Source organism: Notamacropus eugenii, chromosome 2 (assembly GCF_028372415.1).
Source record: "Notamacropus eugenii isolate mMacEug1 chromosome 2, mMacEug1.pri_v2, whole genome shotgun sequence".
NCBI classification, from domain to species: domain Eukaryota; kingdom Metazoa; phylum Chordata; class Mammalia; order Diprotodontia; family Macropodidae; genus Notamacropus; species Notamacropus eugenii.
Window position 1 is genome coordinate 344470618 of NC_092873.1, and position 19556 is coordinate 344490173.

The 19556-nt window shown below is 38.6% G+C and overlaps 1 protein-coding gene across 13 annotated transcripts in view; it reads right to left on the minus strand.

Moving 5' to 3' along the window:
• TANC2 (tetratricopeptide repeat, ankyrin repeat and coiled-coil containing 2) overlaps nt 1-19556 on the minus strand; it is a 551137-nt gene that overhangs the window by 65640 nt on the left and 465941 nt on the right. For all 13 annotated transcript variants that reach the window (XM_072645876.1, XM_072645869.1, XM_072645875.1 and 10 more), the window contains 3 exons: nt 19291-19522; nt 10632-10798; nt 7689-8296 (listed from right to left, as the gene is read on the minus strand). In XM_072645876.1, the coding sequence (XP_072501977.1) occupies nt 7689-8296; nt 10632-10798; nt 19291-19522 (1007 nt within the window). The remainder of the gene's footprint in view (nt 1-7688; nt 8297-10631; nt 10799-19290; nt 19523-19556) is intronic.

Here is a 19556-nt window from a genome sequence, read left to right on the forward strand (position 1 = left end):
AGAAGTGAACAACATTGCACTTTATCTGTACTGTAAACAAGTGGAAATTCAATTCTTATCCTGGAGAATAAAATCTATTTATAATTGAGACCAACTATTAAAAAAAGCCTATGGGTCAACGAGATATTGCTAGCCCGAAGACACTATGGGTAGGAGAAATTTCTTTCCCATGGGAAACCTTGTATAGGAGAAATTTCTTTCTCATGGGAAACTCTGCTACATGTTTGAACAGAAAAATGGAAAAGCACCTCATCTACTTGCTATAATAAATTATCCATTAATATTTTATCTTTCTCAAAATATTTCCTAAATGCCACTGGCTTACAGAGCCTCACTCCTTATGCATTCTCATCAGTCTCTTGCCTTTGCTCCTTTCCTCTCCCAGCTAATTCTGAACTGCTCTGATTTGATTTTGTTTTCTCAAGATTATAAAAATGATCAGCCTTGCTCAGCCAGGTGTTAGAGGTTCTTAATGACACCAAGACTCTCTGGGTTTGAATGTTTCTCCCATTGCAACTGCAAGTTATAAAGAACAACATTTGAGTTAGGACAGACATTCCGGGCATGAAACAGCTTCTTCAATGATATAAAGACCAAAGTCCTGATCTTCATACAGTGTTCACAAAGAGCAGATGTGTGGAATTGGGGCTTAGTCTGGATTGTGCTGCTGCCCTCATTGTTTCATAGCTTCCTACTTCCAATTCCATGTCTATTAGTGCATTATTGGTCTTGGAAAGATGAAGGTCAACAGACATCTTTGATTATTCTGCCAATGGAGACTTAAGGCAGTTGACAGGGTTTTGTGTGGCAAGCTATTAAATTTCATGTTTATTGTTTGTCTTTTATGCTGTGCTGTCATGAGATTCATCACTTATTACATGTCTTAGCATATTTTTTTTTGGAACTAATTAAGACTTAAAATACTAACCTAAAACAAAGATATTCATTGAACTTTCAATCTGTTGATATAGAAGTATCTCACACACTCTCAGTTCCATCCTTAAGACTCTTTCTGTAAATTACTTCTTATAATGAATGCATCTTCCACAACTGTTGATCTTTCATGGCTCAGTGGCTGACAGTACTGACTTCAGCAAAGCTGGAGACTCCTTTGGTTCTCAATAGCTTTTTCTTTGGAGATGGAGAGATGATTAGCTCTCATAATGATAACAGCTAGGATTTATGTAGAACTTTAACTTTTACAAAGTGTTTTACAAATATGAACTCACTTTAACCTCACAACTCTCAGAGATACATGCTGTTATTATGCCCATTTTGCAGATGAGGGAACTGAGGTGAAAGGAAGCTAGGTGATTTGTTCAGGGGTGACACAGCTAATAAGTGTCTGAGGCTGGATTTGAACTCTGGTCTTTCTGACTCTATGTCCAGCTCTCCATCTACTGGACCATCTAGCTGTCTACTTACAAAGAGAAGAGTATGCTCTTATCTTGTGCTAACCTGGCAACAATTGCTCCCGATTACTATGCCACTTCTTATTGTCTGACAGCCACTGCTTAGGTGAAGCTCTGGCATTTCCCATTTTTTGATTCAGCTTAATGCTCAGGCTGCCATTTTGCCATGTTTGATCCAATTTGTTTCATAGGAAAATGCAATTCTGCTGTTTAAGTCTCTGATTAGCAAAAATGAACTGAACATTTAGTCACATATTCCAATTATTACCCATCTTAGAATAAGAAGTAAAACTCTTGGCTTACTTTGAACACTCTATTTTAAAATATTTACATTAGTTATACAGGCAAACTATGCGTATATATATTTATATAACATATTTACGTATACGCACAAATAATTGTACTCATATGTGCATACACATATACAAATACAGACATATACATACATGCTAAAATTTTATTTTCTTTATAAGCTTTTGGGAACATGAGAGTAAGGTGACCTCCATTTATTTAGGTTGCTTTGGGGACTGATGCTGGTTTGCAACGTCTAAAAAAAGATAGGAGATCTACTAGCACAACCTACATAGTACAACATTACCTAAAATGCTAACTTAAAAGATGAAGACAGATTTGCCAGTCTGGGAAAACTTTACAGATTTGGACCTATGACTTCTGTTGAGGACAAAGGGAATTAGAAAATAGGAGGAAATCTACAGACTAACAAAGTGAATAAGAAATACAAGTAAGTACAATTCCTCCCTCATTTTTACCAACAAGACTATGACCTCCGGCTTCTGGGGAAAAATTCCATATGTGGGTCTAACAGTTTATACTGAGGGCAAATGACCAATTCCAAAAGACTCAGATTAAGACTCAGACACTGGGAGTCAGGAAAAAAAACCAACATAACTTCAAAATAACTCCCCACTGACAAGTGGGAAGAACCTATAGGCATGAAGATGAAAATGTAGTTCCTGATCAAGAGATCAATAAAATAACATTATTTCCAATGAGATAACTTGGTGAGTTAGAGCCTAGGGGAGCTTTGAATTCCCAGCCTGTAAGAAACAGCTCTAGTTTCAAGTGGTCCTCATTTTTTTCCTGCTCTACTGCTTCCTTAGCCATCTTTTAGGAGTATCAGGAAGTAACTTTAGTAGAGATGATATGAGAGACTAGTCTAGAAGAGTAATCAATCAATCGATAAACACTTTATTAAATACCTACTATGTGACAGGAATTATGCTGGGCGAAAAACAAAAAACAGAACATGCCCTACTCTGAAGAAGTTTATATTCTATCCTGAGAGGTCATCTTTACAAATATAAATACATACAGAATACAAAAGAAATCAAGAATAGTTAACATAAGATAGTTCAGGAGGTACAGACCTAGCAGATAAAGCAATCAGAAGACTATGCGCATAAAAATGAGGTGGAGGTGAGGAAGGAGTACCTTTTAGGCATGGAGAACAGCTAATGCAAAGGCATAGGACAGGAGAAAAAAGTGCCATATGTAAAGAACTAAGAGGACAATTTGTCTGGATTGCAGAGTACAGGAAAGGAAGCAACATATAATGAGGTTGGAAAGGTAAGTTGAGGTAGGTTGTGAAGGGCTTTAAAAACTATACAGAGGGGTTTGTATTTGATCCTAGAGGCAATGGGAAGTCACTGGATCTTACTGGGTGGGAAAGTGACATGCTCAGATCTATTTAATCATGGCAGCTATGCGGAAGATAGAACAGGAGTATTTGGAGTAGCAAAGAGGCATGCAGCATGTAGACCAATTAAGAGACTACTTCAAATAGCCCAGGGCAGAGGTTATGAGGACCTGAACTAAGGTGGTAGTTGGGTGAGTAAAAAAGAAAGGTAAGGTATAAGAGAGATGTGGAGGTAGCTCCAAGGGGAAGTTTTGCAAGGTCTCTGCAGGAGAAAAAAAAGACTTTTAGGCACTGCAGTACTAAAGTAGTGAGAAGTCTTGGCAGTATTTGTGAGTATAGTGAGTATAGTGAGTATAGGCAGTATAGTGAGAAGTATTTGCAGCTCATCAGTACTCTCTGCCCCTGGGATCTGTTTCACTGGATAGCAAAGTGGAGAGCTCCTCTCCAAACTCCATTTAAGGAGGATACCCTGACCACCCATCTCTTCATTTCCTACATGTGTGCAAAGGACTTCTCCATCATGCTCCATGCTGGCTACCTATTTTCCTATTCCTTCCCAGTTACCTTCTGTGCAATGCCTTCTCTAATTAGATCATAAGCTCCTTGAGGGCAGAGACTGTCTTTCCTTTTTTATTTGTATCTCCAGTGTTTAGCAAAGTGCCTGGACCGTAGTAAGTGCTTAATAAATGTATATTACTCACATATGTTCCCCATGAATGTCTCATCCTCTTAATACACACTCCCATCACTCTTTCTACGAAGAGTGTGCTTCAGGTTTATGGGGGGAGAATGTTCAAAACTTACTGTTCTTGCTCTGCCATCTTAGTAAATGCCTTTCACTAAAAGCTAAATGTGTCTATGGGCTGGCTGTCAATGGGAATTCAGTCAATAGGCAGTCAATAAATATTAAGTGCCTTTTCTATGCCAAGGACTACACTAAGTTCTGGGGATAGAAAGAATGGCAAGAAACAATCCATGCTCTCAAGGAGTTCACAGTCTCATGGGAGACACACTGGTTGGAGACTGTGAGCTATGGTTTTAGAGATGGATGGATGCCCATAGGGCTGGGACAGCCAGGTGGTGCAGAGGATAAAGTACTGGGCTTGGAATCAGGAAGACTCCTCTTTGTGGGTTGCAATCCAGCTTCAGATACTTACTAGCTATGTAACTCTGGACAAGTCACTTAACCCTGTTTGCCTCAGTCCTTCATCTGTAAAATGAGCTGCACAAGGAAATGGTAAACCACTCTATTATCTTTGCCAAGAAAACCCCAAAATGGAGTCATGGAGAGTCTGACAACAGCCCAAAGAATACCTTTAAAACTGAGGGAGTACCCTCTGAGTACCCAACCTGTGAATGTGAGTACAAGTTGGAGACACAGTCCAGAGGGGATGCTACATGACTTTCATTTCCTTTTGTGATAGTTCCATGTTTACTGAACATCATGTCACTCTCTTAGCTATCTATTCTTTGATCAAATGAAGGTTTAGAACAATATATAGTTTGATCTTATTAATACAAAAAGTCATACTCAAACTATAGTATTGAACTCGTCATGCTATTTTGTCTTTGATACTCTCTTTAAACAGCTGACTCTCCAGTTAAACCAGAAGTTATTTCATTAGATGGCCCAACCCTGAGAAGGATAAACTGAACTTTTTGGAGCATTCTCTTTTATATTTATATCTATTAAAAAAAAATCAAGTCTGGAGTAAGTTAAGTGCTGAAATTCTAGCAAGTAGGTCTCGGATAAAATGATATCAGTTCTGAGGGCTTTAATTGCCTTAATAATTTCTCCTTTGTCTATTGTATAAGGATTGGCAACAGCCTGGGCTTTCCTTAAGGATAGGCAGATGAGGAGAATATGCTTGACTGGAGGGACAATGAAGAACTATCTTTAATTCTTAAGTTCTCCAAAGAAATTAAGAAACTGGATGGAGGGACTTGAAAGGTGGGGTGGAGTCACTGGAGGGCACAAAAAACAGAGAAAAGAGATTAGGAGCCATAGAAAACAAAATTTCCCCAGTTCAAAATTTTTCTCAGGATCAGCGCTAATTGGTATAATCTGTAAACACAGAGAGTAGAGCAATTAAATTCCTTGAAAAGTCAGATTTTTCATGTCATTCAATTCTCAGGAAAGTATCTTCTTATTGGCATACTGGTACATACAGCTTTGAGACCAAAACTTTAGAAACAAGGTTCGTGCCAGACGTTGCTTCACACGAGACTGAATTTCAAATGTAGCTAAGTCTAAAACTCATGGTCACATTTCTAATTCTGCTCTTTGCCATTAAGTATACAGTTATCCCTTCCACAATGAGACTTTCCCCATTGCAGTTTCAATATATGATGTATCATGGGTTGGCTTCAGTAATTAAATGAGAATTTTGGGGGGAGTTTCATAGAAGCCACAGATAACAGAAAAAGTTTAGAAACTCAGAAATGCATAAATATATGTATAGTATTATATAAGATCAACATATTTCTATCTTTTAATACCATGATAATTCAGATTTCTCTGGTATGAAGGGAGGGCCAAAAAATTTTACTCAGACTTTCCAGATCTTGGGGGTGTTGAGCCCCTAACCCTTCTGATGTGGAAGTGATAACTGTAATCTAGTGATCATTCTTTAGCGTATATTTGATCCAAAATATTTGCTGTCTGGTAATTCACAGATGGGAAGCTCTGAGATACTGGTATACATACTATATTGTTGGGTAATTCACCATGTTTTTCATTTGCAGATTTCTACCAATTCACTGGAGCTATGCTTTTGAATTTGTGGATTACCCAGAACAGGATGGTGAACCACTTGATAAAACTAGTCAAGTATTTCAGGGGATAATTCTCAATGTATTATTAGGCAACATGAGTGAGACAGGACTGTTTCTCCTTACTCTCTATCAGTCCTTTGAATACTCCAGATTACCAGAGAGATTTGCAATAATAACCTTCGGAGTGACTCACAAACAGTTTCTGGGAGCAAGCTAAGATTCTTCTTTTTCATACCGTGGACAAATTTCTGTTTTGTCAGAAAAACAACAACAAAAGCAAACAAAACAAATAAACAGACCAAAAAACCCATGGGATCCAATTTAGCAATAGAGGAAGAAACTCTTACTGGAAGCAAATAATAGCCTTTCTGGGAAAAATTTATCCTTTCTATGCACATTCTTTTGGAGAACACGGCATATTTCACCGCTTGGGCTGTATATTCTGGCATGAATGTAGGGCCAAACTGCTAATGGATTACTGCTTAACTAAGTATAAAAACTGATGGGAAGATCATAGCTGCCTCTACAAAAATTGTGCTTACAAAGGTGTCAAAATCATAACCTGGTCAGACATTATAGAGAAATCTAGAGCTCATCATCTAGTCTAGTCTAATACCCTCATTTTACAGAGGAGGAAACTGAGATGCCAATCATTCTGAGGAGTCAGATCATAGAGTATTCAACCCTGTCATAATTTTTTTCTCCTGAGCTTTGATAGACTATTTATGGCCTGATGCCTTCTGAAGCACAAATTTTTGGGATCTAGCAACAGTGTTTTTAAAAAAAATCCCCAATATTTGCCTGATATCTATGGGTGGGAATAGGCAGATTTTCGTGAGAAGCAATTTGGTATTTATTGTCAAAATAAATTGCCCTGAAGGCAATTACAGCTCTGACCCTAGCTAGTTGTGCGACTATAAACCAAACCATTTAACCATTCCAGGTTTCACTTGTGTCCTCTCTAAATTGGGAATAATTATACCTTACCTGCCTAAAGGCAGAAGATTGGGTCAGACAATACCCTAAGATCCCTTTTAGACATTCCAAGTGTGGTGCTCAGCTCCTTGCTGACTTTATTGGAATAGGTTATTCATAGCCTAAGTGATTAATGTTTGACCTTTAAAAAGCTACCACAATGAACTAGCACTGACTCCCCTGAAGAGATATACAATTTTTTTCAGTCTCAATTCTTTTTCTCATTTCAGTAAAACACTGAGGGCAACTGTCAAGTTATCAAAATAGCAATAGCATGTGATCCTCAGTGGAATCTAAGTCAGTATACACACTCACAGACAGGCTGGGTCCCCAGAAGGTGGCTGCTTCCTTGAAGTTCTAGAGGTACCCTATTGGTACCCATTTCTAAAACTATGGCTCACAGTTCCTAATTAATATGCTTCCCATTAGATTGTGAACTCCTCAAGAGTGGGCACTGTTTTTTGCTTGCATTCCCAGACCTTAGTGCAGTTGACTGAATTTCCATTAACAGTCAGCCCACAAACACAATTGGCTTTGTTGCTTGTTCTGTCATTTTCAGGTATGTCTGACTCTTCATAACCCCATTTGAGGTTTTCTTGGCAAAGATACTGGAGTGGTTTACCATTTCCTTCTCCAGCTCATTTTACAGATGGGGAAACTGAGATAAACAGGGTTAAGTGACTTTCCCAGTGTCACACAGCTAGAAAACGTGTGAGGCCAAATTTGAACTCAAGAAGTCTTGCTGACTACAGGCCCAGCACTCTATCCACTGTACTATCTAGCTGTCCCTAATTAGCCCTCAGAAAAGACATTTACTAAAATGGCATAGCAACAGGAAGAGAACCACTTATGTTAGACTTAAAGCTTACCTGGGATCACAGAGAAATTTGGTTTTCTCTCCTTCCTCTCTCCAGATGAGCCATTCTCGAAAGGAAGGATGCACGAACATGCGGGTCATGTCTCTGCGTTTAATTAGAAACATGGAAAGATTCTCCATTCTTTGCTGAAAGTCTTCCCACTCCAAAGTACCCTCAATGCTGCCTGCATTGATTGCCTGGAAGATATGCTCATCTGTAAGCGGGTGGAGAGAGGCTACTGCAACATTCAGAAGCGGCATAACCCGGTCAAAGGAAGACTGGGTTGGGAACTTCATATTGCACTGGAGGAGGTAAACCTCGGAGAGAGATACAGGAACTACTTTGTAGCTAGAGCTCTTTAAAACCAGATATCCCTTCTCTATGAGGTCAAATGTGAGTTTTAGGTACAGATATGACCCTTGACTGAGGGTCTTTAGATGAGAACTGAGTTTTCCAAATGTAGTGTTATCCATTTTGCCATTGAGTGAAATATTATTCTGAATCTCTAAGCTGCTGTGAATCCTGTGCAGGATATATGCTTGGAGGTCCTGGTCTATGGCTTCATTCTCTTCCAGGTGATCCAAGAAGATCCTATGGAAGGGCAGTAATTTGGTAATTTCCTACAACAGACAAAGACATTATTATTGAAGAAAGAACTTTCATAGTTTCTTCCCCACTTGCTTGTGCTTAAGTCTTTCGGAGTTCTGGAGCAAAGGAAAGAAGAAGCATAAGGCAAACTCAAGGAAGCAAAACTGATGGGCTGCCTTCAAAGTACCTTTCCTTCAAATATTGGGTTCCCTCCGAGTCCAGTTATTGGTCAGGACACTCCACTCAGACATCTTAGGTAGTGCAGTGTACTCTGCAATTTCTTTGAACTCTTTCTAAGATAAGAAAGCTCTCCTGTGCTCCTTCTTTTAAGACCTTGTTCCTTGCCAGTTGATAGCTATTATACCTAACAAACTGTGTGTTTACGTGCTACTACTCCTTACTTCAATATGCTTTCTGGAGCCAATTCATAGTCTCAATCCTCTTTTTTCTCATTTCAGTAAAACACTGAGGGAGACTGTCAAGTCATCAAAATAGCAATAACATGCGGAATCTAAATCAATAGATATACTCACAGGTTGGGTGCCCAGAAGCAACTATTCCCTTGAAGTTCTGGAGTTATCCTGTGGGTACCTATTTCTAAAACCCATAGCTCACAATCCTCAACTGGTGTACTTCTCATTAGATTGTGAACTCCAGTGACTGGCTCTAATAGTAGAAAGTCTAGGTACTTTAGCAACTTGCTGGGAAGGTATTTAGGGTGCAGGCAGGGCCTTGTGGTTTTCTTTGGCTTTGAATAAATACAGGTGTTTAATTTTTGGGAAGCTGCACACCTCTTTGTTGACTCAAAACAAAGTTTATTTAATATTCAGCTGAAGTGAATAAAGTGTCTGATGAGTTTGTTACTACAGGTCCTGATTCAGTAAGTTTTGCTTGGGGCTATGATAAAAGGATTAGAAGCAATTTAATCTACTTCTTCTAGTTGTTCGGTTTTATTAAAAATAAGAAAACATAACTGCAATATTTTCTCAGTCATTTTGTTCTTGGAGATTTTATGTAAAAATGTGCACATATAAAAATGTGCACGTTTCCCTAAGCTCCACCTGAATCCCAAACCAATCATCATCAGTGCTCTAACTGCTCTTCATATATAAACATAATACTAGAAAGTTTACATTCAGTAGAACATGCAGTTTATGTTGCATTTTTCAGTTGTGGTATTGGTTTGCTATTGATCCAATTCCATTCTCTAGTCTAGTTCCCTTTGTGAGATAGCAGCCAAGATGACCATAAAACAAAATGAAGCTAATCATTTGTAAAAGGACAAACAGAAGACCCTGGCATCATTAGTATAATTTCCAGTACAAAAGTAGGGAAAGTGAAGTTCTCTCTCTCTCTCTCTCTGAGAGTGTGATAAAGGAAAAAAGAATTATAGGTATTATTGTCCAACCTCCTCATTTTACCAATAAGAAAATGAATGACTTGAGAGGTTAAGTGACTTGTTGAAGGACCATAGGCAGTAAGTGGCAGAGCTGGGATTTGAACCCATGTTTTCTGACTCTACATTCAATACTCTTTCCACTTCTCATTTCCCCTGTGTTAATCCCAAAGGCCCTACTCTTGCACATTTGTAATTTCTCTTCTAGGCTAGTTAGTGACAAGAAGGTAGACAAGATAGGTTACAAAAAATCCACTTACTGAGGGGTGATCCTCTCATCTCAGGTCTCTCATGCTTTATTTAGCATAAGGCCTCTAATCTCAAATGTTAATATTGCCAGTATTTCTTAGGGTTAGACGGCAGAGATTCCACATTTACATTTACTGAGGAGTTAAACTCATTCATTCTGGATAGAAACAGGGAGAAGAACCTGAATCTCTGCCTTTATTGGAAACCAAGTTATTATCTTTAAAGCATCTGCATAGTATTTGTACATTAGGTAACATCTTATTATTTCCTAAAGGCCAACCTCTAAGACTTAGAAAAGGCATTACAGATAAGGAGGGCCATAGGCAGAGAATTCAAGGTTCTGTCACCAGTCTTCAAAATATATTACTTAGAGATATTTATTATTTAGGAAGAGATGTTATCATTGTTATTTTTGTTGTTTTTCCATGGTTTCAATTGTGTCTGACTCTTCATAACCTCATTTGGGGTTTTCTTGGCAAAGAGACTAGAGAGGTTTCCTTTCCAGCTCATTTTACAGATGAGCAAACTGAGGCAAACAAGGTTAAGTGACCCGACCAGATTTGAAGTCAGGAAAAGTCTTTTTGACTCCAGGCTCAGGACTCTATTTGCTGTGCCTCCTAGCTGCCCCATCACTACGTCAAACTGGGCCTAAAAAGAGTTATCAGATTAAGTCCTTTTCCAAGGAAATAACAGACATTCAACAGCAAAACAGACTCACATACCTGTAAACTGGTCCTGACTGTTACTATCAGCTTGAGCCAAGAAGGGAACTTTCCAATCATCTTACTCAGAAACGATACTATTGTGTCCCCATAATCTGGTTTATGAAATTCTGCTTCATTTAACCCATCAATTAAAATGATGAAATCTTCATCTGGGATTTTGCTCTCTGTAATCGAAAGAACCGAATTATTTAAGTTAAGTTCAGGGCAAAATAGTTACCAAGTTAACTGAGTTTTTTCCTTTGGTGTTATGACCAACACTGCCCTGGAGGAAAATGAGCTACCAGAAAAGGCCTCTTTCATATGAGATACACAATGATGGAGCAACTGAAGGCCACCTACATGATTTACTGCATACTTCTGTGATAATTTAATGGGTTTTCAACAGGTTTCTGAAACTTCTCTAAAACTTACAATCTATCTCTGAGGAAAAAGGAATAGTTCTATTACTATTTCTTATAAAATCCTATCAGTTGGCCTTCAGGGTCAGTGGTGAGGAAGGCTGGCGTCTGGATAGCAGAACACAATGTGAATTTAAGTCCCCTTTATACTGCTCAAAGAAATAATTAGAGAAGTAAATCTCCTTACCTGCTGAATGCTGCTAATTTTTTTTAAATAACTGGGTGAGGGAGAAGCTGTTCTATTCCACAATCAGTGATAAAAAGCTTCAAATGTAAACATGTGGCTTTCAGTGTAAATGAATTTCATTTTTAAGGATAACTGTTAAACATGAGCTAGATGAGTTTCTTGGTCCATTACAACCTTGAAATTACAGAATTCTATGTATCAACCATCATTAGATGGTTCTAGGTTTTCTAGAACAGTGACAATAGAGGGGCATGACTTGCTAGTGAACAAGTGGTAGGGTTGGGAGAAAAGTGGGGCTAACATTTTTCATCCTGAATTCCTTTAGGGACAAAAAGAAGCTGTGTCCTGAGATAATTTTCTCTTAAAGCTGCAAGTGAATGTATCTGTTTGCAATGAATTATGAAGATTGATTGGCTCATTTTTTTAAAAGACTGCATCTGAGTTTTTTTTTGTTTTTCTTTTTTTTGGTTAGCTCCTTATTTTGTCTTCCCTCTAAGAGCGAATATGGACACTTATTAATCAAAATACCCCTAATTACTATGTCAGATGATAACTAAAATATAGATTTAACTATAAAATTGATATAAAGTTTTGAATGCTTAGGAAAAAATGCAAAATATGAATTCTATATATCATGATCAAATGGTATGACACGAGCACCAAAAAAAAAAAAATCTTGAAATTGTTTTTTTTTTTCCTGTCAGTCTATGTCAAGCTGTGGGACAAGAGAGGTGTGAACAGCTTGCCACACAACAGCGGTGTTCTTATTTTTGATCTTGAGAAATTCGGGTCCTTCAGACGTTAGATTTATTTTTGATTCTCGCTGAGATATCTTTTAATAGCACTCCCTCAGGCATACATAATAAACCTTTCCCTAGTCAACTATCTAGAAGGGTTAAGTTTCATGTCAGTTATACCGCCCAAGTATCCAAGAAAGGAAACAGGTCAAGATTTTGGAGACAGCTAGGAAAGGTTTATTGCTTGTTTCTGGCTGACAGAAGTGACTCTGTGTTTGATCACACTGATCTGCTTAATATACTGAGATGATTGTCTTATATCTTTCTTTACATCCCCAGCTCTCAGTACCATGCTGGGTACACAGCGGGCATTTAACAAATGGTTATGGACTATTTAGTGACTATTTCCATGTGGTCCAGAAATAACTAGGTCAGGTACATTTAGGGTTAGAGGGTGGAAGGTTAGCAAACTATCAGCTCAGCAAAATTCATCTATTCCAGGTTTGTAAACTTTACTAATTATAGTACCCTACAGGTGATAAAGAGGGGTTGCAATCCAGACTACCCACTGTTTGATGATTTCTCCTATCTTCCCCCCACCAAGGTCCCTTTTCCACTGAGTCCCTGTTAATCTGCCCAGTAACAACAATCAAATGTAAGGGCAGAGATTCCAAGAGATCTGAGTTCTCCTTTGGGAAACCCTGCCTGCCATACAAGCTCACAGCCTGAGTAACCATCGTTATTGCGTGCCTTTGGAACTGGAGGGTAGGAGAGAGCCACATATGTTTACATGCCTGTGAGTAATAAACTGCTTGACTCACTTATGTTCCTTCTTGGTAACTCCTCACCAACAATCCCCTCACACTTAGTCATCATTCATCTACTAAAGATGTCTTTATGAGAATGGTTTCCAAAATATTCTCAATCATATAAGTGATGAACTTACTCTAATTCTTTGAGACACTTTAATTTTCCCATTTTCTCCAGGGTATGCCTAATCCTATCAGATAGCCAGATGAATCAGGAATTTATTATCCAATACAACTGTTATCATTTGCATAGACCCACAAATAGACATCATTATTTTTCCTCTGAGTAAATTAATCACTGCCTTGCATCCAATTTATTTTTTAAAAGAGAAGTAATTGTCTCTCTTGATTGGTTCAATTATTTCCTTATAAACCCTAGTCTGGAGATTGGTAATAGATTTATCTGGAGGTTCCTTTATTCTCCATGATTTGGTGATGAGGGCTGTTCACAGATATTTGCAATATGGAATAACACAAAAATATTTCATGAACTTGAAAGTATGTTGGGTTGTTAGCCTGTGGGCAGTAGAGGATTTAAATAAGTAAATGTAAAGAGCTTTGATAGATACACAGAGACCAATTTCAGCTTTATTCCTTGCTGAGTGATGAGGTTTCTGATACAGAATTAAGAGATGATACCTTACATTCCCTTCATGCTTTGTCTTAAAATGTCAATATCCAACTGAGCACTAGATGAATGCTTTCATGTTACTTTATCACATAACTCATTTGTACCCAGGCTCCAACTGACAAACCACTGGAAAGGTCTAAAATCCCTTCTGAATCTTGCTTCTAATGCTTAAATGTGCCTCAAGTAACACACAAAATCTAAAGGCTGACAGCTTTTGAATAGAGCCATCCATCGTAACAAAGAATGAGAAAGAAACAGAAAGGACTGTGTGTCTAGGCAACAAATTTGTTTCTCATGGGATGGGCTGACCAGGTAACAAGCAAATGCTAGCTGTTGTGTCTTCACAGAAGACCAGGAATGAGGAGAAAACAATTTACGTATAATTGGGAGTAACTGTTTCTTCATCACCAGAGAGTTCCTTTTCCACACTACAGGACCTCCAACAACCTGGAACTTGGAAGCACTTGTTAATCTATTTCCTAGAGAAAAATCTCAGTATCAGGAAGATAATGTCACAATATAGGATGCTCCCCGTTAATGAAAGGCACTGAAATACTTAGCAGGAACACCTGCACAAGCTGATTAGAACAGAAAGAGGCATATGAAGTTCTGACAAAAGTGAGATCAAGGCAAGATGTCTCCTGATGAAAAAGAGAGTTATTCTCTACATATTGTGCTTTGCATGATAACTTTCTGGTGGTCTGTGAGGGACTTCTCTGAATCTTCTGTGGACTAGGACAGGGAGGTAGAAATGAATGACTGAGAAGAGCAAAAGCTGTTCCTGGTGAACTCTCCTATCTGCCTGGGAGTATTTGTTTCACTTGCTTTATGGAGTCAATCCAACCTTTATTGTTCTTATAAACAATCTTCCTTTTAAAAAAACTCCAAAAGCATCAGTTCTAGAAGCATCTCATAAATCACTAATTCACAGACTTAGACACCAAACTAAGTGAAAGGCTTAGAGAAGGCACGTTTAAACATTCAGGAGTAATGTACATTCCAACTGAACCATCCTACTACTAGCACTGGTGGCCAACTGCTTTTTGCGTTTACATTTGTGTCTACATTTGCGTCTCTTAGGTGGCCCAAATAATGTTTCACTGAGCAGATTTTACATATATTTTTATCACCTCTCCCAGTGCCTTGTAGAATTCTGAAATATCTTCTAAGCTTCACATCTGCAAGTATTATAGGACCATAGAGTTAGAACAGACCTCAGAAGCCCATCTAGTTCAATCCCTCATTTTACAGATGAGGAGGTTAGACCCCAGAAATTTGTGAACTTGCCCAAACTGAGTATGATCTGAAACTCAATTTCTGCTTTGAGATCTAAAATGTCCCCATTAACATCTTTTGCAAATACACTTGCTTTATGGAGTCAATCTAACCTTTATTGTTCTTAGAAACAATACTTTTTTTTAAAGTACTTTTAAACTACACATCTTTTACAAATATATTTGTCAGCACCAACTCTGGACAGGTTAGAAAGGTTATCTAAAGATGTCAATGACACTGAGTGGTTACAGGAGATGCATATGTAAGAATATGGTGATATCTGTACAATGTTGTTTTTAATTGGTTTAAAACAGAATCTCTATCTTGTCTCCAAAGCCTGGGAAGGAATTATCTACCAAAGTTTATAAATGTTGACAACTTCATCACCTTCTTAGTGTAATTACATAATAAATGTGGAAGACTAGGCATTGGGGTTTTACTCCTATGAGAAAGTGTATCATAAGGTAAAGGTCTTTATGTCTGATCTTCAAGGAGTCTTCCTGGATGATGTAGGACTGGCACTGGGAAAAATCTGTAAGGCTAGGGCATGTGAGGAAGAAAAGCAGGAACATTAGTAATATGGGATAAGTATAGTGTTCAAAATAAATTATACATCTGTGACAATTTCTCCCTCTTTTAGAGATAGCTGGCAATGACTTGGAGTTAGCTTGCCAAAGTAGCACCCAAAGTTGTTCAAATTACATCTCTCCCCCTTCCAACTCAAGCCCTTCACCACACATAAACATTTGCTGTCTTGTTTTAGACTTAAGTATCATATAAGGAGATAGGAATTCCAAAGGATAATTTGATTTCAGAATTTGAAAAACATTCTCAATATAGGATGAGCATTTCGAAAAGAAGTCAGATGGGCTCATCCATCTCTAGGCCTTGGGTTTCTTTAACTGTCCAATGAGGGAGTAGGAGGCAGAGCCAACATGGTGACATAGCAGGAAGAAGTACAGCTTAGCTCCCCAACACAACTCTTCCACAAAGATTTAGAAATCACACCAGACCAAGCAATGATTAGAAAATGGAAGAAAAAAAGCACAGTGAACCACATTTCTGGCCCAGGTCAGCATAGGAAGGTAGATAAGAGAGGTCTATGGACACTGCATTCCACTACACAGGAACTGAAAGAAAACTAATGCTATGCCCTAAGACAAGAAGTCCCAGACACATCTAGGTAACCCCAGTCTAGTGTAGGAGATAGAAACAAGTATCAACTGGCAGCTCTGTTGTTCACCACCCAGCTCTGGGTCACAGATCCAAGGAAGACGAGGGAGAGGCCCTGTGCCTAGAGTCTTCTAGAGTGAAGAGCACTCCCAGGCCTCAGGCTGTATATTTAGTTACAAACTATTTGTAACAAGTTTGAAAGAAAGCTTGAAAGAAAAGGAAGTCTGAAATAAAACAGTGGCTCTGATCTCAGACTAACTGATTTGTCAGTTCTAGCCTCCAGTCCAGTCTGAAGTCTCTGGTGGAATAACCAGGGCAGGAGTCTAAGAATGAAGGAGAACTTGCAGTTCTGCTTTTCTAAATTTGCTGAGCTTTTCTGACTCCAGCAGCAATCTAAAAGCACTTCTGAGGAGGGGAAAGCCTGTGGAAAACTCATTCAACTGTACCTTTTATATTCTTCTCAAGTCCAGCACAAACTTTCAAAGGAAAAAAAAAGGAAAAAAAGCTACTTTGTGGCTTATTTACTGCCCCTTCTCCAATATTTCCTACCCTATATTTCCTGAGCTCACGTATGCTAGGGATGTCAGGTTCTGAGCATTATTTGACTTCTCTCTCAAATAAACTGTCCACTCACTTTAATGCTTGCTTTTTTTCTATAACCACTAGCCTCTTTCAAGATCAGGGTCAAACCCCTGGGTAGTCTGCCCTCAGGCAAAGTTTACAACCATGTGGAACTTAGAGAGTTCAGGAAAAGGTGTTTATTCATTTCCAGGCCACTCTGCCATCCACCATTATGTCCTCCTTTTCCCCTTCCTGTCTTACATGAAAAGCTAGCCCTTCTGGCCAAGGTAATCCTTGCTAAACGCACATGAAAGCCATTTCATTTGCCCCAGCAGACTGTCTCATCTATCATGCAAGTCATGCCCACTAAGGCCATCTTCTCTTCTCCCTTTATATTACTTCACTTGGTAATTTCATCAGCTCCCAGGGATTCAATTAGCATCTCGATGCTGATGATTCTCACAGCTATTTATCCAGCCCTAATCTCTAGTCTTGCATTTCCAACTACACCTATTAGACATCTTGAAATGGATGTCCCATTGACTTCTTACACACAACAAATCTAAACATTATCTTTTCCCCAAATCCCTTCCTTCTTTCTATGATTCTTCACATTCATTTTCAATATCCAAGTTCTGTTGATTCTACCTTTACAATATCTTGCATATGCACCCCCTTCTCTCCTGACACTGCTACCATGTTGCTGTAATCCCCAATCACCTCACACTGTTGGTTGGTTTCCCTGTCTCAAGCTTCCCCCACTTTACTCTTTCTTCGTCAGTTATCAAAGTGATCTTCCAAAAGAGCAAATCTAGCCATGTCTCCCCCCACCATCACCATTTAATCGACTCTAGTGGCTCCAAACATCCCCAAAATCAAATATAAAATTTTTTTGGCTCTTAAAGCCCTTCACAATTAGACTACTTCTTACCTTTTGTAGTCTACAATTTTCCCTTCAATATACTCAGTGGTTCAGGTGCCTCCTAAAAATTCCTTGCACAAGACACTCCATCTCTAACTGTTCATATTTCCTGGCTGTTGCTCCATGTTCAGAATTCTCTCTTTCCTAATCTCTACTTCTTGACTTTCTTCAGGTCTGAGCTAAAATCCCTCCTTCTGCAAGAAGTCTTTGCTAGCCTCCCTTAATACCAGTACCTGCCTTCTGAAATTATTTCCAATTTATTCTATTTATATCTTGTATGTACATTTCTTTGCATATTGTATCCTGCATTAGAACATAAACTTCTTGAAGGCAGGGAATATTTTCACCTTTCTTTATATCCCCCAGTGCTTAGCATGGTGTTTGGCCCACTGTATGTAGGTGCTTAATAAATGCTTGTTGATTTAACACATAAGTCTTCCTAAAAGACCATCCATACAGGAAAAAAATCAAGCAGGCAAAGAATATCTACTGTCCGGATTACAGCACAGAGCTTGTTTTTCAGTGCGTGTATTTAGAATAGGTAATACAGATGGATGAGTCGGGCCCACAGTTGAACAGGAGAAATAGAGGGGGATGACTGCCACTGGGAAATTGCAAAGTACTTAAATAACCTTTTGAAATAGAGGTTTACCTTTTTAATACCAATATTTTACTAGTGTTACTGAAAGACATAAAATTCAATACTCTAAAGAAATAAATAGCACTGGGTCAAGGGTGGGATCTCTGGGTCAAAAAGTGCGGATGTATCAATGTAATTCCAAACTGCTTTACAGTTGTTCCGATTTGAATTTCTCTTATTAGAAATTAAGAGCAATCCTTTATACAATTGTTAATACTTTACAATTCTTCTTTTGAGAACAGCTTACATCCTTTGACTATCTGTCCAATGGTAATCCCCTCTTTTCTCAGATGAGGAAACTGAAACCCAGACAGGTTTTATTTACTTGTCCAAAGTCACACAGGTAAACAGAGTATTAAGTAGCAGATTCAGGATTGAACCTTGGTCCTCTGACTCCAAATTTAGCACTTTTCCCACTGAACCACATACCAGCTATTTAACCACGGTCAAAATCACTTAACCTCTCAGTGCCCTAGACAATCCAGCAATTGGATTTACAACTTTTAATCTTTTTTTTTTTTTTAAATTCAAGTTATCTTTAAAAAGTAAACAATTTATATACTCACTGGATATTTTTCGTGCAACTTTAAAAAATGACCAAAGTAAGGGATAGAATCTTTCTGGAAGAAATAAGGGTTGCCCAGGAAAGTAAATGGTAATGTTTCCATAATGTCTTATGCCTTTTCTTTGAACTTCCAGCAAAAGTAACCACACCCCTATAAAGATCCCAATAGTTGCTTATTAGTCAAATGAATGGGCAGTAAATTGGGGATAAGGAAGACAAAATAGACAAGACCTAACACTGGATTTGGGAAAGTAAAGGGAAACAGTGATGTATGTAAGGTGAAAAGTCACCAATTTATTTCATCTAAATTCCTGATGGGAAATATCAAGCATGGACCTAGCGGAGGTTCTAAACAACAAGAACTACTAAAGCTGTCACTTTACTAACATATTTCTTTATTTTAACTGTAGAGCCAGGATAAGTAGTTTTGGTATGTGCTAAAAAAGAAGAATTAGGTTTCCGAAGAGTGTATTTAAAAACAATTCCTATAGGAATATAGTTTTTTCAGATAAGATCCTTCAGAAGAGATTTTCTAGTACTAAAGTCTTGGCAGTTTTGATGATCACACCAGTAAGAATACTTTTTTTTACTTTCTTTCTTCTCCTACCCCATTTTGGAGACTGCTTATTTGGACAACACATTGACAGTAAGACAGTATGCTAAGGGCTCTCTTTTGAAAAGGGCAACCTTTGGATCAGAAGGCCTCTATCCCTCCCCCCTCTTCTCCTACCATCCCATCCCTCATCCTTCCATGCTACCTTTGTGGAGGTTCTCCAGGGGCTCAAGGACTCCTCTCCGGAAGGAGGCCATGGGATCCTGCACACAAGACCGTAGACTCAGCATGCTCTGCAGATGGGGTTCCCGAAGAAGCTGTTCTCGATAGGCAACAAGTTGAGGGGAGCGGCAGAGTAGGGCAGCAACATTGTGGACAAACTCTGGTACCAAGCAGGTATAGGCATTGTCTGCTTGGCAGTAGTGATAGGCAACAACCTGCAGAAGAAAGGCGATAAAAACACATGGTCCC